Here is a 17,863-nt window from a genome sequence, read left to right on the forward strand (position 1 = left end):
CAACTCTTCGCATGAGGTGGCCAAAGTACTGGAGTTTCAGCTTTAGCATCATTCCTTCCAAAGAAATGCCAGAGATGATCTCCTTGCAGTCCAAGGGACTCTCAAGAGTCTTCTCCAACACCACAGTTCAAAAGCATCATTCTTCAGCACTCAGCTTTCTTCACAGTCCAACTCTCACATATATATATGACCACTGGAAAAACCATAGCCTTGACTAGACGGACCTTTGTTGGCAAAGTAATGTCTCTGCTTTTCAATATGCTGTCTAGGTTGGTCATAACTTTCCTTTCCAGGAGTAAGCGTCTTTTAATTTCATGGCTGCAATCACCATCTGCAGTGATTTTGGAGCCCCCCAAAAATAAAGTCTGACACTGTTTCTACTGTTTCCCCATCTATTTCCCATGAAGTGATGGGACCAGATACCATGATCTTCGTTTTCTGAATGTTGAGCTTTAAGCCAACTTTTTCACTCTCCACTTTCACTTTCATCAAGAGGCTTTTTAGTTCCTCTTCACTTTCTGCCATAAGGGTGGTGTCATCTGCATATCAGAGGTTATTGATATTTCTTCCGGCAAACTTGATTCCAGCTTGTGCTTCATCCAGCCCAGCGTTTCTCATGATGTACTCTGCATAGAAGTTAAATAAGCAGGGTGACAATATACAGCCTTGACATACTCCTTTTACAATTTGGAGCCAGTCTGTTGTTCCATGTCCAGTTCTAACTGTTGCTTCCTGACCTGCATACAGATTTCTCAAGAGGCAGGTCAGGAGGTCTGATACTCCCATGTCTTTCAGAATTCTCCACAGTTTATTGTGATCCACACAGTCAAAGGCTTTGGCATAATCAATAAAGCAGAAATAGATGTTTTTCTGGAACTCTTGCTTTTTCGATGATCCAGCGGATGTTGGCAATTTGATCTCTGGTTCCTCTGCCTTTTCAAAAGCCAGCTTGAACATCTGGAAGTTCACGGTTCACATATTGCTGAAGCCTGGCTTGGAGTATATTGAGCATTACTTTTCTAGCGTGTGAGATGAGTGCAACTGTGCGGTAGTTTGAGCATTCTTTGCCATTGCCTTTCTTTGGGATTGGAATGAAAACTGACCTTTTCCAGTCCTGTGGCCACTGCTGAGTTTTCCAAATTTGCTGGCATATCGAGTGCAGCACTTTCACAGCATCATCTTCCAGGATTTAAAATAGCTCAACTGGAATTTCATCATCTCCACTAGCTTATTCGTAGTGATGCTTTCTAAGGCCCACTTGACTTCACATTCCTGGATGTCTGGCTCTAGGTGAGTGATCACACCATTGTAACAGACTGAAGCTTTTGGAAAGTTTTAAGTTAGTCATTCATTAACAGTCGTATTGGCAAGAAGCTCAGTGTATAAGTATTGTTATAAGTGTTATGTCATTTTTTAGATATTTGTTAAGAATTTATTGTTCATTTTATAAATCTTTTCATGTTTATAAAGGGTCAGTTAAGTTCAGTCGCTCAGTCATGTCCGACTCTTTGCGACCCCATAGACTGCAGCACACCAGGCCTCCCTGTCCATCACCAACTCCTGGAGTTTACTCAGACTCGTGTCCATTGACTTGGTGATGCCATCCAGCCATCTCATCCTGTCGTCCCCTTCTCCTCCCGCCTTCAATCTTTCCCAGCATCAGGGTCTTTTCAAATGAGTCAGTTCTTCACATCAAGTGGCCAAAGTATTGAAGTTTCAGCTTCAACATCAGTCCTTCCAGTGAATATTCAGGACTGATTTCCTTTAGGATGGACTGGTTGGATCTCCTTGCAATCCAAGGGACTCTCAAGAGCGTCCTCCAACACCACAGTTCAAAAGCATCAATTCTTCAGCGCTCACCTTTCTTTATGGTCCAACTCTCATATCCATACATAACAACTGGAAAAAGGAAAAACCATAGCTTTGGCTAGATGGACCTTTGTGGGCAAAGTAATGTCTCTGCTTTTGAATATGCTGTCTAGGTTGGTCGTAGCTTTTCTTCCAAGGAGCAAGTGTCTTTTAATTCCATGGCTACAGTAACCATCTGCAGTGATTTTGGAACCCCAAAAAATAAAGTCTGACACTGTTTCCATTGTTTCCCATCTGTTTGCCATGAAGTGATGGAACCAGATGCCATGATCTTCGTTTTCTGAATGTTGAGCTTTAAGCCAATGTTTTCACTCTCCTCTTTCACTTTCATCAAGAGGCTCTTTAATTCTTCTTCGCTTTCTGCCATAAGGGTAGTGTTATTTGCATATCTGAGGTTATTGATATTTCTCCCGGCAATCTTGATTCCAGCTTGTGTTTCTTCCAGTCCAGCGTTTCTCATGATGTACTCTGTATATAAGTTAAATAAGCAGGGTGACAATATACAGCCTTGACGTACTCTTTTCCCGATTTGGAACCAGTCTGTTGTTCCATGGCCAGTTCCAACTGTTGCCTCCTAACCTGCATACAGATTTCTCAGGAGGCAAGTCAGGTGGTCTGGTATTTCCATCTCTTGAAGAATTTTTCACAGTTTATTATGATCCACACAGTCAAAGGCTTTGGCATAGTCAATAAAGCAGAAGTAAGTGTTTTTCTGGAACTCTAGTTTTTTCAGTGATCCATCAGATGTTGGCAATTTGATCTCTGATTCCTCTGCTTTTTCTAAATCCAGGTTGAACATCTGGAAGTTCATGGTTTACTTACTGTTGAAGTCTGGCTTGGACCATTTTGAGCATTACTTTACTAGCGTGTGAGATGAGTGCAATTGTGCAGTAGTTTGAACATTCTTTGGCATTGCCTTTCTTTGGAATTGTGATGAAAACTGACCATTTCCAGTCCTGTGGCCATTGCTGAGTTTTCCAAATTTGCTGGCATATTGACGATAGCACTTTCACAGCATCATCTTTTAGAATTTGAAACAGCTCGACTGGAATCCCATCACCTCCACTAGCTTTGTTCGTAGTGATGCTTCCTAAGGCCCACTTGACTTCACGTTCCAGGATGTCTGGCTCTAGGTGAATGAGCACACCATCGTGATTATCTGGGTATAAAAGGTGGCGCTAGTGTAAAGAACCCACCTGCCAGTGCAGGAGACATAAGAGATGTGGGTTTGATCCCTGGCTCCAGAAGGTCCCCTGGAGGAGGGCATGGCCATCCACTCCAGTGTTCTTGCCTCGAAAATGCCATGGGCAGAGAGCCTGGCAGATTACAGTCCATAGTCACAAAGAGTAGGACTCGACTGAAGCAGCTTGGCACAGCACACATATATCTTTCCATGTTTATAAAGGAGGGCAATGGAGGTTAGATAGTCAATGGATGATGGATGGATAGATGACTTGGTGAAATCCGTATCGCATTTTAACATGAGATAAAGAATGTTGTAAGTCTAGAACAATAGAATGCTCTGAGCTGCCACTCTGCTTTGCTTTCGTACCTTTTTTATAAGCAACTTTTATTTCAAGGTCTAGAGGGGACAAGTTGCTATTTTTTCCTATAGCTAGCAGAATTCTGGGCCTTTCCCGCTTGCTGAAATCAAAAGCCCATCAGTGTCATCTTAATCTGCTTCACTGAATCAAAATTTTGTATTGGCAGCTTCTATCATTCCTGATATATTCTCTCATAAAAGACAGAAAGATTACTTGGCTGCCAGTTCTTCCGATTTGTCCTGCTTAGATCAAAGCCTTTACAGTACTATCGATGTAATTTCCAGTAAATTATTCTTACAAGATCCATAAATTGAAAGGGAAAAATAAGGTCTGGAAAGTAATGAGTAACATACCCAAGTAATTAATTTTAATTTCTAGCTGGCAACCACTATTGTATGTAAAAAAGAAAGTAAATTAGATTTTCTTTTGCCCAGGTGATTGGATTCTGTATTGAATTAGCAGGGATAAGAAAAGGTTTGAAAAAGCTCAGTAGTCTACTTCAGATGCCAGCAAACCATGGTCCTTGAACCAAGTTTGATCTCCCACCTGTTTTTGTTAATAATGTTTTGTTGACATATAGCCACACCCATTGTTTTACAGGTTGTTAGCAGCTGCTTATCCCCTGTCACAGCAGTTATAAAGTTAGACTTTATATTAATATAGTAAAGGGCCAATTCAGCTTTAGTAATGGAAGCCCATGAGCTAGGAAGAATGTGGCAGACTGTTACACTGATCTAATAAGCAAATGGAAATGAGACTTTGGATTAAGCCTGAAATAGTAAGGATGGAAAGGTAAGTTAAAACATTGGCGGATCTTAAATTCAGCAAATTTCTTGAATGCCTACTATCTTCGGGGAAGGAAAAATATAAGACAGAGATTTCATACCTGATGACTCAGAGAATGGTGATAATGACACAAATCCAGTTGACAAGGAGGGTTGGCCAGGGGTGGCCATTAGCTGCAGAAGAGGATAGTGGGTATGACGAATGGGAGTTAGAGAACCTGAGACAAGCGGAAATGCAGAGCTGGGATTTGGACGTGAAGGCACGCCTGGAGACAAACTGGAGAGCCACCGGAGTTTTTTAAATATAAGTGCTGAGGACCGAAGACTGAGCTGTGGGAAACTTAAAGTTTGATAAGTACTTTGTCATTTATATCTAAGTATATCATAATTTCCTTCTTAATGTTCCTGATTTAAATAACCAGAGTTTATTTTATGGTATACTTTTGTTTGTTTCAAGACTATCCAGTATGGTTAGACTTAAACAAGACTTTTGTCATATCGTGGTTAGGTTTCAGGAGTCTATTCTAATTTTTTTGTGTGTTACAAGAAGAATTTACAGATTCATTGAAATTTGTTCAGGCTTACTTTGAAACACAATCCTTTTTTTGTAAATGTTTACATATATTGGAAAAGACTGTATTCACTGCTGAATGAAATTATTTTCCGTATGTATTAATCCCTTTGAGTCTGTTGTGTTTTAAATTCTCACATCTTTGCTCAGCTACCAGTATCTGAAAAAGATGCGTTATTTGTTGATTTATCTGTTTATATTTTAAGCCGTATACTCAGGGGTATGTGTTTATGTTATCATTATGTCTTGTTGATCAATTGCTTTCCTTTTTTTCTCTATCAAGACTACATTTAAAGCCAGGAGTCTTTTTCCTTTCTACACTTGCTGCTAGTGTTTTTCATCCTTTTCCCCCCCGACTTTTTCTATGTCCTTTTCTAGTGAATTCCTTGCAGACAACATAGTAAAGATTTTTTTTTTCTTTTTTAATCTACGGAGTCTCTTTGATTATTGAAACCTTTTTATGTTTCTTATATCACTATTTGGGTCTTGTTTTTGCCATCTTCACATTTTTTTAGTTCATTCTTTCCCCTGTGTTTTCTTGCCTTTTTTTAGAAGACTAAATTTCTTTTTGCAAGTTTGAACATATTTGTCTATTTTTTTCATTTTTAATTTTATACTGAAACATAGTTGACTCATAGGAATCATAGAAAAATCTGGCTTACACCACATTCAAAAAGCTAAGATTATGGCATCTGGTCCCATCACTTCATGGCAAATAGGTGGAGAAACAATGGAAACAGTGGCAAATTTTATTTTCCCAGGCTCCAAAATCATTGCAGACAATGACTGCAGCCATGAAATTAAAAGACACTTGCTCCTTGGAAGAAAAACTATGACAGACCTTGACAGTGTATTAAAAAGCAGACATCACTTTGCTGATGAAAGTCCATGTTGTCAAAGCTAGGTTTTTCCAGTAGTCTTGTACTAGATGTAAGGGTTGGACCATAAAGAAGGCTGAGCACTGAAAAATTGATGCTTTCAAATTGTGGTGCTGGAGAAGACTCTTGAGTCCCTTGGACTGTAAGGAGATCAAACCAGTCAATCCTAAAGGAAATCAGCCCTGAATATTATTGGAAGAACTTATACTGAAGCTTTAATACTTTGGCCACCTAATGGGAAGAGCCAACTCGTTGGAAAAGACCCTGATTGAGAGCAGGAGGACAAGGGGACAACAAAGGATGAGATGGTTGGATGGAATCATTGACTCGATGGACATGAGTTTGAGAAAACTTCGGGAGATAGTGAAGGATAGGGAAGCCTGGTGTGCGGCAGTCCATGGATTTGCATAGAATCAGACACGACTGAGCTACTGAACAACAGTAGTTGATTCATTGTGTGTTTGTTTCAGGTATACAGCAAAGTGATTCCTTTATACATGTGTCTGTTCCTTTTCAAATTATTTTCCCTCCTAGGTTGTTGCATAATACTGAGCGGCATTACCTGTGTTATACAGGAGATCCCTGTTTGTTATCTATGTATATCTTACTCTTCCAGTTTATCCCTTCTTTTGTTCCTCCTGTGATTATCTTTATCACTGTCTGTCTCTTCCTCTAGAGCTAGTTTCCTCTTGTCCCTTTCATCTTTTTTCTCTTCTTTCCTCCCACCTCTCCCCTACCCACCATTGTCAGTAGTATTTAGAAATTTAGTCTCAGGCTATTTAAAACTCCAGAAAATAGTGAAGGACAGGGAAGCCTGGTGTGCTGCAGTCCGTAGGGTCACAGAGTTGGGCATGGCTTAGTGACAGAACATCAACAGGGTGGCGAACATGTTTAGACAACAGTGAACTTTGTTCTTTTTTTATTTTCAACCTTTTTTCCCATAAAGCTCACATTCCTCCTAGATTTACTTTTCTTTTTCCAGGAATAATTGAGGAATGTTCACCATGAGGGTCTTAAAATGGTAATCCTTATGAGATTTTTAACTACTGAGAATATGTTTAAATTTTCCTCACACTTAAATGATAGCTTTTAACATTTGGAGACGGAAATGGCAACCCACTCCAGTACTCTTGCCTGGAAAATCCCGTGGACAGAGGAGTCTGGTAGGCTATAGTCCATGGGGTCACAAAGAGTGGGACATGACTGAGTGACTTCACTTTCACTGTCACTGAGAGCTTAAGTGAAAGTGAAAGTCACTTAGTCGTGTCCAACTCTTTGTGACCCCATAGACTATTCAGTCCATGGAATTCTCCAGGCCAGAATACTGGAGTGGGTATCCTTTCCCTTATCCAGGGGATCTTCCCAACCCAGGGATCGAACCCAAGTCTCCTGCATTGCAGGCGGATTCTTTAACAGCTGAGCCACAAGGGAAGCCCAAGAAGACTGGAGTGGGTAGCCTATCCCTTCTCCAGCGGATCTTCACAACCCAGGAATTGGACCAGGGTCTCCTGCATTGCAGGCAGGTTCTTTACCAACTGAGCTATCAGGGAAGCCCTGATAAATGATAGCTTAGATAGACAAAAAATTAAAGGGAAAAAATCTTTGAACCTATAACCCTATGAAACTATTTCTTCGTTTTCCACTTGTACCCTTATTGCATTGAAGAATTGCAAAGCCCCTCAGATTTGTGTTCATCTGTGGGATCTGCTTGTAGAATTTTCCCTTATTCCTCAATGCTCTTAAATTTCACTGTGATGTATTTTAAATGTGTATTTTCTCCTGTTTGTTTTCCTGTCTGTTTTTCCTGTAAGATCTTCCAATTTCCTTTAATGTAGAAAAATTCTTTAATCGTTTTTTAAATTATTTATTCCTTCTGGTTGATTTTTTTTCTTCTTAAAGAACTTCTAGTTTATAGATATTGATAAGTCTGTGTTTTCCATATCTCTTTTCTTTTATGTTTCTCATCTCTTTATAGCCTCCTGCTTCAACTTATGAGTTCATTCTTTAGCTATATCCATACTGCTCTTCAACCTGTGTGTTGAATTCTTTACTTCAATGATTATATTTCCATATACAGTATCTCCAAATGTTGCTTTTTATACTTTTTTAAATACTTATTTTTATTTATTTGGCTGCACTAGATCTTGTTGTAACACGTGGGATATTTAGTTCCCCAACCAGGGATCAAACCCAGGCCCCCCTGCACAGAGAGCCTGGAGTCTTAGCCGCTGGACCACCAGGGAAGCCCTATACTTATTTTTATTTTACTTACTGATTTTTACTTTATTTGTGCATGGCCTTTTTTTAATGTAAATGCTGCTGTTCCATCTGGTTAGTTAATTCTCTGTGTAGGGTGGGGTTTTAGCTTATTGTTTTTAGTAGACATTGCATCCGTCAGTCGTCTGGTTTTATTTCCCTGTCAGCTGTTACCGCTTACCTGCCTCTCAGGGAAACCCTCTTGTACCTCAGCTCCAGACACTGCTTTTTTCCCAGGATTTGTCTCTCTGCCTTGTGGGGTGAAGGGAGTAAGCGAGGGCTTGTGGGTGTGTCTGCACCTTCTGTGAACATTCATGCTGCTGTTCCAGTATTTTCTCCCTTGCAGTATGTTGGAGCAGGCTGCCATCTGCCAGGGGTCCTGCAGAGGAGAAGGGTCAGAGTTCTCTTCCCGGCCCCTGTTCTTCCCTCGGTGCCCAACCCTTTTTGGCTCTGGCTCTGGCGTGCTGCAGTCCATGGGATTGCAGAGTCGGACGTGACTTACCGACTGAACAACGGCGACATCATTTTGTCCCCATTCCAGGACCCATGTCTCTCTGGGAATTTATTCTAGTTTTTCAGTTTCTCAAAATGTATCGTTTGCCTTTCTTTATGCTGTCCCTGAAATTCTACAAGACAGCCAGCAGCTTGTGTTTATGCTCTATCTTGTCAAGATTTTTCATTTTGTTTTAAGTTAATATTATTTTCTAAGTCATTTAGTTGTATCCAACTATTTGTGACCACATGGACCATAGCCCTCCAGGCTCCTCTGTCCATGGGATTCTCCAGGCAAGAATACTGACATGGGTTGCCATTTTCTTCTCCAGATATATCTGTTAGAACAGTAATTTATGTTTGTTACAGTAATTTTCTGTGTTACTGTGTTAGTTGCTCAGTCCTATCCCATTCTTTCAGCCCCATGGACCCCATAGCCCACCAGGCTCCTCTGTCCATGGGATTATCCAGGCAAGAATACTGGCATGGGTTGCCATTTTCTTCTCCAGATATATCTGTTAGAACAGTAATTTACGTTTGTTACAGTAATTTTCTGTGTTGCCGTGTTAGTTGCTCAGTCCTATCCCACTCTTCGGCCCCATGGACCCCATAGCCCACCAGGCTCCTTTGTCCGTGGGATTCTCCAGGTAAGAATACTGGAGTGGGTTGCCATTCCCTTCTCTTCCTGATCCAGGCATCAAACCCAAGTCTCCTGCATGGTAGGAAGATTCTTAACCATCTGAGCCACTTATTTTAGTAGTTTTGGAAAATATAAAATTCTCAGAGGGAAAATAAATGTACTTATCTTAAGATTAAGAGAGAATTTACAGCCTGCTTTTCTGCTCTTTCTGATTTAATGAACTTTTCTTAGATGATTAGGTCTACCATGTGATATTTGATAGCTACCTAATTCCATGATATGGATATACAGAAAAGTATCTAACTGTTTTATCACTGTCAGACATTTAAATTATTTAAAGCTTTTTTTTTTAAACAACATCTTATTCAAACAGATACGCCCAGAAAGAGGGCATTGGACACAGTTTAAAAACTATAATACTATTAGCACAGAACAAACAGTAACCATTGGATGGGTCCCCTGAACGCATTAGCAATAACTAGAGAGCACTTTTAGTTATTAGAGCTGCAGCCTTTTTGGCCTTTGAAATGAAATTAATGGATTTGCTTGTGCATTGTGAACCAATGTTTGAACACTAATTTTTCTATTATGATGGTTTGAAAAGGCAACTTAATACCCATTATTTCAGTAGTTTCCTGGCTATTCTGCCTGACTTCAGGGGTGGGGCTTGAGTTTTAGATGTGAAAATCACCAGTATAAAAAGGCAAAACCTGCACATACCCAGACATGGGGAGCCGCAGAATTTGGGGGTCATTTTAGAGGCTGGCCTAGGACAGGACAGATATTCATGCAAGACTAAAAATATATATATATTTTGTTGTTGTTGTTTTAATATTGATTTATTTGGCTGTGCCAGGTCTCCGTTGCCACTTCTGGGATCTAGATCAAATTCCCCAACCAGCAATAGAGCCTTGGGCCCCTGCATGGGAAACGCAGAGTCTTAGCTACTGGACTACCAGGGACGTCCCAAGGCTAAAATTTGAAGTGTGGAACTTTAAAGTTAGTGGTAGACATTTATTGGTGTTGTTCGTATTAGCAGTGCTTTAGGGTTTGCGTTTGGTTCATTTATGATCTTGATCTGTTCCCATCCTTCTCCTGACCACATAAGGGACCTGGAAAGGTGTCCAAACCCCTTCAGCCCTCCTGCCCTGAGGACTCTCACTTACATCCTTGCCCGGAACAAAAATAGGGAATCCAGGCTTAGTCAGTCACCAGGCTAATTCCTAACCAGTTAACACTGGGCCTTGAGGCTCAAACAGGTGGTTCTCCGGTTGCCAGATGGGTGGTGAGTATGTGTAAGAATGAGAGGAGAGATGTTTTGACAGCAGAGGCTCCCTGTGGAAACTTCTGCCTTAGAGCAGTGGTTCTTCCCTTTCTTTCTTTCTTTAATATTTATTCATTTATTTGACTGTGCTGGGTCTTAGTTGCATCATGTGGGATCCAGTTCCCTGACCAGGGATTGAACCTGGGCCCCCTGCATTAGGAACATGGAGTCTTAGCCGCGGGACCACCAGGGAAGTCCATAGAGTAGTGGTTCTTAACATTTTGCGGGTCACAGCCTCAAAATCCTGGTAGTAAGAATCTGGTAAGAACTGTTAATTTTTTAAAAAAAATCTATTGCACATCTGTATGACATTTTACATTTATTTTCTGAAGACTGAGCTTATAGAGCTTATAGAAGCCCATTGTTATTCATCAGGTTAAGAATCCCTGACATAGAACATTGGAAAGAAAATTTTTTCTTTGTAAGAAATAAATTTTTTTTTTAATCAATTGAGATTTTCTGCCCAGTCAGTACCCTGAAGCCTCTGGTGGTCATAGTGGGAATTCCTTCTTGCCCTTAGAGGTGGAAGAGGCTGGTGGCCAGCCTGAGAGAATGTTTTCTTCTAGCACACCACCTGCATTTTCTCTGCCTCCTCTTCCTGACCCTTCTCCCTCTGGGGTGCAGGGAGATGCTCCCCCTTATCAGTTTTCCTGAGGTCTTAAAGTCTTTGGCAGTAATAAACGTAAATGTAGATTCTTCTGTTAATTCTGAAGAAAATATCTCAAATTTGGAGTCTTGGAGTCAGGTTTTTAGAGTCAAGACAGTTGCTTGGGTAAGTTTGTTTTGCTCTGTTTTGTTTTTTACATTTTTCTTCTTCCCTCTGAATTCCACAAGTATTTTGTTGTTTATGCAGTTCTCTGATCTGGATGCTCTAGAATAAAAGTTTTCTGGTTTTTTGTTTGTTTGATTGATTGATTTTTCTAATGCATTTGATTGCAATAAATCTGTGACTTGCTCCAGCTCTTCATGTGGATGTACATGTTAGCTTTTCTCAGCCACTCCATAGTCTTCTATGGAATTAATTCGTGAAGGAATTCATTTCCTTCGAGATATTCTCAGGAAATATCTGTAGGCTGCTGCTTCTCCCTCTGTGCCTGGCCTTATGGAGATCTTACAGTCAGTCAAGTTCAGTCCTTGGGAATTTTCTGGAAGTGTCTGACTTTCCCTGATACAGAACACAAGGCATTAAAACCACTTGCTTACCTGGTGCCTAGGCTAGAGCTGGAGATGAAGGTCGACACAAAGATATTTTCCTGCCTCCACAGAACCCAGGCTTCAGGATAGCCTGTTGAGGCTGCCTGTGCTCCTCTGGCCCGCTGGCCCCGTGGAACACCTGGGCTTCAGTTCTCCACTATCTTCTGTCGCATCAGAGCCCACTACGTGAGAGCCAGGCCTGGGCTGAGTATTGACCCTTCAGGAGGGGACAGTCTGAAAAAAATCACTTCTCTTCTTTGGACCTCAGTTCCTCTACCAGATGACTGAGTCTCTAGTAACACATCTCTCTGCAGCGGTCCCTTGGATATGTCCATGAAGGGCCTACTCCTCCTGGGAAAGGACACAGCCATGTCCCAAAAATGTTATTTAAGAAAGACATCTGGGACAAACCACCACATACTGCTCCCCACCTTAGCTGCCAAGGCCGCAGGAAGCTTTCTCCTCTCCATGGACATAGCCCCAAGTTGTCCCAAAGCCTCAGCCTGCTCGGGTCAGTCCTGAGGAAACAAAGCTCTGTCCTCACTGGGGAGGCGGTGCCAACCAGTGAGAGTTAAACCTAATGTAATATATTTAAGGGCAGGAGCAGTGAGGAAGCTGAGCTACAAAGAGTCCGTGATTGGTTTGAAGGATTGGACTCGGGAAACAGATCCCATGGAGCAAGGAGGGAGAGACTGGACCACTTAATGGACTCCTGTCTTCTTTCTACACATGCTGTTTGGTTTTTAACCTGGCAGTGTTTCCTTCTCTCAGACTTAATATGCACTGCTTACATGCCTTCATCTCTTTGTTCGTTCCTTCCTTCCCTCATCTAGCCTGTGGTATTTCTTAACCTCCTGCTTTGGACAGGGGGCTGTGCTCAGCTGTAAGGGAAACATAAATTGGGAGGTGCTAGATTTACGCAGGGTACCGGAGAGGAAGAAGATGGTGCCCACAGGACTTCCTCCGGGGTCCAAGGGATGGGTCCTGTCAGGTTAGAAATCCAGTCAAGGGCTGTGGGGATTCAGAAGCGGGGCACATCCTTTCCCACTGGGAATCAAGGAGACATCGGAGAAGAGTGGGCTGTAATTGGCATCAGAATGTGTGGGACTATCAATAACCTCAGATACGCAGATGCCACCACCCTTATGGCAGAAAGTGAAGAAGAACTAAAGAGCCTCTTGATGAAAGTGAAAGAGGAGAGTGAAAATGTTGGCTTAAAGCTCAACATTCAGAAAACAAAGATCATGGCATCCGGTCCCATCACTTCATGGGAAATAGATGGGGAAACAGTGGAAACAGTGTCAGACTTTATTTGGGGGGGCTCCAAAATCACTGCAGATGGTGACTGCAGCCATGAAATTAAAAGATGCTTACTCCTTGGAAGGAAAGTTATGACCAACCTAGACAGCATATTGAAAAGCAGAGACATTACTTTGTCAACAAAGGTCCGTCTAGTCAAGGCTATGGTTTTTCCTGTGGTCATGTATGGATGTGAGAGTTGGACTGTGAAGAAAGCTGAGTGCCGAAGAATTGATGCTTTTGAACTGTGGTGTTGGAGAAGACTCTTGAGAGTCCCTTGGACTGCAAGGAGATCCAACCAGTCAATCCTAAAGAAGACCAGTCCTGGGTGTTCATTGGAAGGACTGATGCTAAAGCTGAAACTCCAGTACTTTGGCCACCTCATGCGAAGAGTTGACTCATTGGAAAAGATCCTGATGCTGGGAGGGATTGCGGACAGGAGGAAAAGGGGATGACAGAGGATGAGATGGTTGGATGGCATCACAGACTCAATGGAGATGAGTTTGAGCAGACTCCGGGAGTTGGTGATGGACAGGGAGGCCTGGCGTGCTGTGGTCCATGGGGTTGCGAAGAGTCGGACACGACTGAGCAACTGAACTGAACTGAGGAATCCACAAGAAATGTCTGAGTTAGTTACAGGGCTAAATCTGTGACCATCCAGTGTGACTCAGTCATGAAGTATTTTATAACATCCAAATTGGTGCTAGTCATGTTGTCGCACTGCCTTTGTTTTTTATTATGGGCATTTAATTTTTAAAGGATCGTGGTGGTAATGACTGAGGTTCGGAGATGGTGTTTTCAAGGCCAGAATTGCTATTGAGTCATTGTTTAGATTAGTTGTCTTTAACTAATCTAATTAACCTTTTGGAGATCACAGCCCCAAATGACAACCCGATTAAATCTGTGGGAGAATGTGTATAGGGAGACGGAATTGTTTGTACGATTTTAGGAGGTTCTGAGGGCCTCTGAATCCCCTATCAGCCCTGTGAATCATTAGTGGCTTGTTCTAATAAGGTCCTTATAAAATTGCTGTCCTTTTAAGCTAAGTGTGTGTGTGTGTGTGTGTGTGTGTGTGTGTGTGTGTGTGTGTGTGTGTGTTAGTCACTCAGTCATGTCCAACTCTTTGTGACCCTAAGGACTGCAGCCCGCCAGGCTCCTCTGTCCATGGGATTCTCCAGGCAAGAATACTGGAGTGGGTTGCTATTCCCTTCTCCAGGGATCTTTGTGACCTCAGAGTCAAACTGGGGTCTCCTGCATTGCAGGCAGATTCTTTACCATCTGAGCCACCTGGAAGGCCCTTCTCATCCATAAGTTAAATATACTACCCAACAAAGCTTGGTCCCTTTGATCACCATTCCAGTTTCCTTCTTGACATATGCACACAGAGAGCATTCCCATGCTCCTCACACATCAGTTACTATAAACCTCTGTGCTTTACTTCCCCTTCCCTCCTTCTCTGGAAAGAACGAACGTACGTGTGTTTGTTGAGAAGGCGAGTACGCAGGTCAGTTCTGCCTGAGCACAAGAAAAGCTCTTACACGCATTGTTGTCTCTGTGCAAATAGCAATTAGAAGCTGCTCAACATAGTTGTCACAACTGTACATCTCCTGTATCCATGTTTTAAAAAAATACTTTTCACATTATTAAGCAACTTTTCCATCCACAATCATGTTTTTTAAAAAAATTAATGGTCCATATGTCCATGCAAATATAAGATGCTGAAGGATGATACATCAAAAGGCATGTGGACTCAGAAATAGCAATGCAGGTGGTAGGTCTTGGCTGCACTGCTATTTGAAATTGTACTGAGAAATTTGGATAGGAAAGAGGAGGGATAATGTTTATCCCTTCTGTTTTTTCCTTCTGATGTTCTAGTGAGTAGGTTAAATGAAATTGAGCAAAAGATACATTACAAGATGAAAACATTGATGAGCTCTCTAGCATCTTGGTCTTTGGACCTTCTATTTTTCCCCTTTCTATTCCTCTTATTAAATACTTTAAAATTTTTATTTTATGCAGTTTTTAAAAACATTTATTTGGCTGTACCGGGTCTTAGTTGCAGAACATGGAATCTTCAATCTTCAGTGAAACATGAAGGATCTTTAGTTGCAGCATATGGGATCTAGTTCCCTGACCAGTGATCAAACCCGGGCCCCCTGCATTGGGAGCACGAAGTCTTAGCCACTGGACCACCAGGGACGTCCCTATTTTTATACAATTTTAAAAGAGTACTATTTACAGTTATTGTAAAATATTGGCTATATTCCTCATGTTGTACAATACATCCTTGCATGGGCCTTCATTTTTGTTTCCAGTTTTAATCCTGATTTATTTGGAAGAGGTACTTTCGTATTTTTTTAAATGCTCTGAAAGCAGTCAGAATGAAATTGAAAAATAGAACAACCTAAGCATTGCATAACATTGTGCTATAGGACTCCATAGGCTACAGGAAGATCATGTAAATTAGCGCATGAGACTCTGAGAAATCCCTGAAGGGAGACGGCTTGGCTGAGGTCCCGTACTGGTAGTGGAATTGAAGGGGGCTTTCCATTTCTGGTTCCTGATCCACTGTCTGTCCTCTCTCCTCTGCCACTGACTCTTGGGGAAAAGCACCCCAGCTTTTTGAGTCTTGATCTCTGTATTTCCACAGTGTTCCCAGTTTCCTGTACGTGGCAGACCTGTTTTGAGAACCAGACTGTACAGTGCAGTGGATCTCAGGGCGTGATCTCCAGACCACTATCAACCTCCCCACCAAGAGCATCTTCTGGGAGCTCATTAGAATTACGTCTTCTCAGGCCCCACCTCAAACCGGAATCAGAAACCGTAGGGGTGGGGGGCAGCACTCCACCTCCAGGTGATCCTGGTACAGGCTCAGATTTGAGGATCACCTCAAATTTATGATGATACGTGTAAGATAGCTTTACAAAAAGAGCTTTTTTTTTTTCCCACATTTTTGGGGTATCTTTTTTTTTTTTTTTTTAACTTTTTCCTATATAATGGAGTCCCAGGTGGCACAGTAGTAAAAAAAAAATCCACCTGCCAGTGAAGGAGACACGTGTTAATCCCTGGGTCAGGAAGATCCCCTGGAGGAAGAAATAGCAACCCACTCCAATAATCTTGCCTGGAAAATTCCATGGACAGCAGAGCCTGATGGGGTCACAAAGAAACTGACACAGCTGAGCACACACACTAAGCATACGCACAGCTAATTACTAATGGAGTTCCAGGTGGACAGCAAAGGGACCCAGTCAGATTATGCATGAGTCCATCCTTCCCCAGACTTCTGTGAGTTTCCATAACATGTCAGAACTTTTTCATCACCCCATAAAGTTCCCTCCCATTGGTACCCATCTCCCTTGGGCAACCACTCTTCAACGATAGGCATGTTGTAAAAGGAAGTGAGATGACCTGCTGACAAGTTGGACATGGAAAGACCAGTGATTGTGTTCTCTTCTTCCTTTACTTCTGATACCTAACCTTTTTTTGTTTAATTACTAAGCCTAGTTCTCTGGTTTTTCAGCCCATGGACCAAGCATCTCTCAAAAACAGCGATGTTCTCATCCTGACGGGCCTTACCCAGATTCCCACCGCAAACCCTGATAGCATGGTGGGTGAGTTCTGCAGCAACCTAGGTATGTGTCTAGGGAAAGTCTTACATGGGAGGAAATGGTTTACATTTATTTTTTATCGCCCTGCTCCTCTGGTACTTTTTTGTCCCTTTGCTTCATATTCATAACCTGTGATGCCCCCTATTATGACCTTTTCCCTCATTTTTTTCCACGCTTTCTGTTTATCCTTCAAAACCTACTATTATCAACAAAAGCAATTCTTTTTTTTTTTAAGGTAAAATAAATACTTTTATTGCACTTTTATAAAATCTGCATAGTTGTAGCAAGACTTTGACCCTCCCACAATTCCCCTGGTAATCTTTAAAATTTGGTTAAAACACAATACCCAGTCTGGAGCCTAACAAAAACAATTCTTGAGCAACTTAAATCTGAAGGCACAATAAGAATGGTAGTTATAACACTAAGTTTGAATTTTTAGCAGTTATACAGTCGATGCTCAACATTCTCCCACTTATATAGAAACTCTTCCTCTTCTTGCTTTTAGATGGGTATTGCAGGTGGGTCAGGGGTGCTGGAGAAGGGAATGGCAAGCCACTTCAGTATTCTTGCCTTGAGAACCCCATGAACAGTATGAAAAGGCAAAATGATAGGATACTGAAAGAGGAACTCCCCAGGTTGGTAGGTGCCCAGTATGCTCCTGGAGATCAGTGGAGAAATAACTCCAGAAAGAATGAAGGGATGGAGCCAAAGCAAACACAGTACCCAGTTGTGGATGTGACTGGTGATAAAAGCAAGGTTTGATGCTGTAAAGAACAATGTTGCATAGGAACCTGGAATGTTAGGGCCATGAATCAGGGCAAATTAGAAGTGGTCAAACAGGAGATGGCAAGAGTGAACGTCGACATTCTAGGAATCAGCAGACTAAAATGGACTGGAATGGGTGAATTTAACTCAGATGACCATTATATCTACTACTGTGGGCAGGAATCCCTCAGAAGAAATGGAGTAGCTATTATGGTCAACAAAAGAGTCCAAAATGCAGTACTTAGATGCAGTCTCAAAAACGACAGAATGATCTCTGTTTGCTTCCAAGGCAAACCATTCAATATCACCGTAATCCAAGCCTATGCTCCAACCAGTAGTGCTGAAGAAGCTGAAGCTGAATGGTTCTATGAAGACCTACAAGACCTTTTAGAACTAACACCCAAAAAAGATGTCCTTTTCATTATAGGGGACTGGAATGCAAAAGTAGGAAGTCAAGAAACACCTAGAGTTACAGGCAAATATGGCCTTGGAGTACAGAATGAAGCAGGGCAAAGGCTAATAGAGTTTTGCCAAGAGAACACACTGGTCATAGCAAACACCCTCTTCCAGCAACACAAGAAAAGACTCTACACATGGACATCACCAGATGGTCAATACTGAAATCAGATTGACTATAT

General features: G+C 41.8%; 1 protein-coding gene across 1 annotated transcript in view; it reads left to right on the forward strand.

Annotated features, from left to right (window-relative positions):
• The window catches only part of INTS9 (integrator complex subunit 9), a 150,923-nt gene that overhangs the window by 101,666 nt on the left and 31,394 nt on the right, over positions 1-17,863 (forward strand). Inside the window, exon 9 of the mRNA XM_005683544.2 lies at positions 16,373-16,484. Coding sequence (XP_005683601.1) covers positions 16,373-16,484 — 112 coding nt within the window. The remainder of the gene's footprint in view (positions 1-16,372; positions 16,485-17,863) is intronic.

The sequence above is a fragment of the Capra hircus genome, chromosome 8 (genome assembly GCF_001704415.2).
Source record: "Capra hircus breed San Clemente chromosome 8, ASM170441v1, whole genome shotgun sequence".
Lineage (NCBI taxonomy): Eukaryota > Metazoa > Chordata > Mammalia > Artiodactyla > Bovidae > Capra > Capra hircus.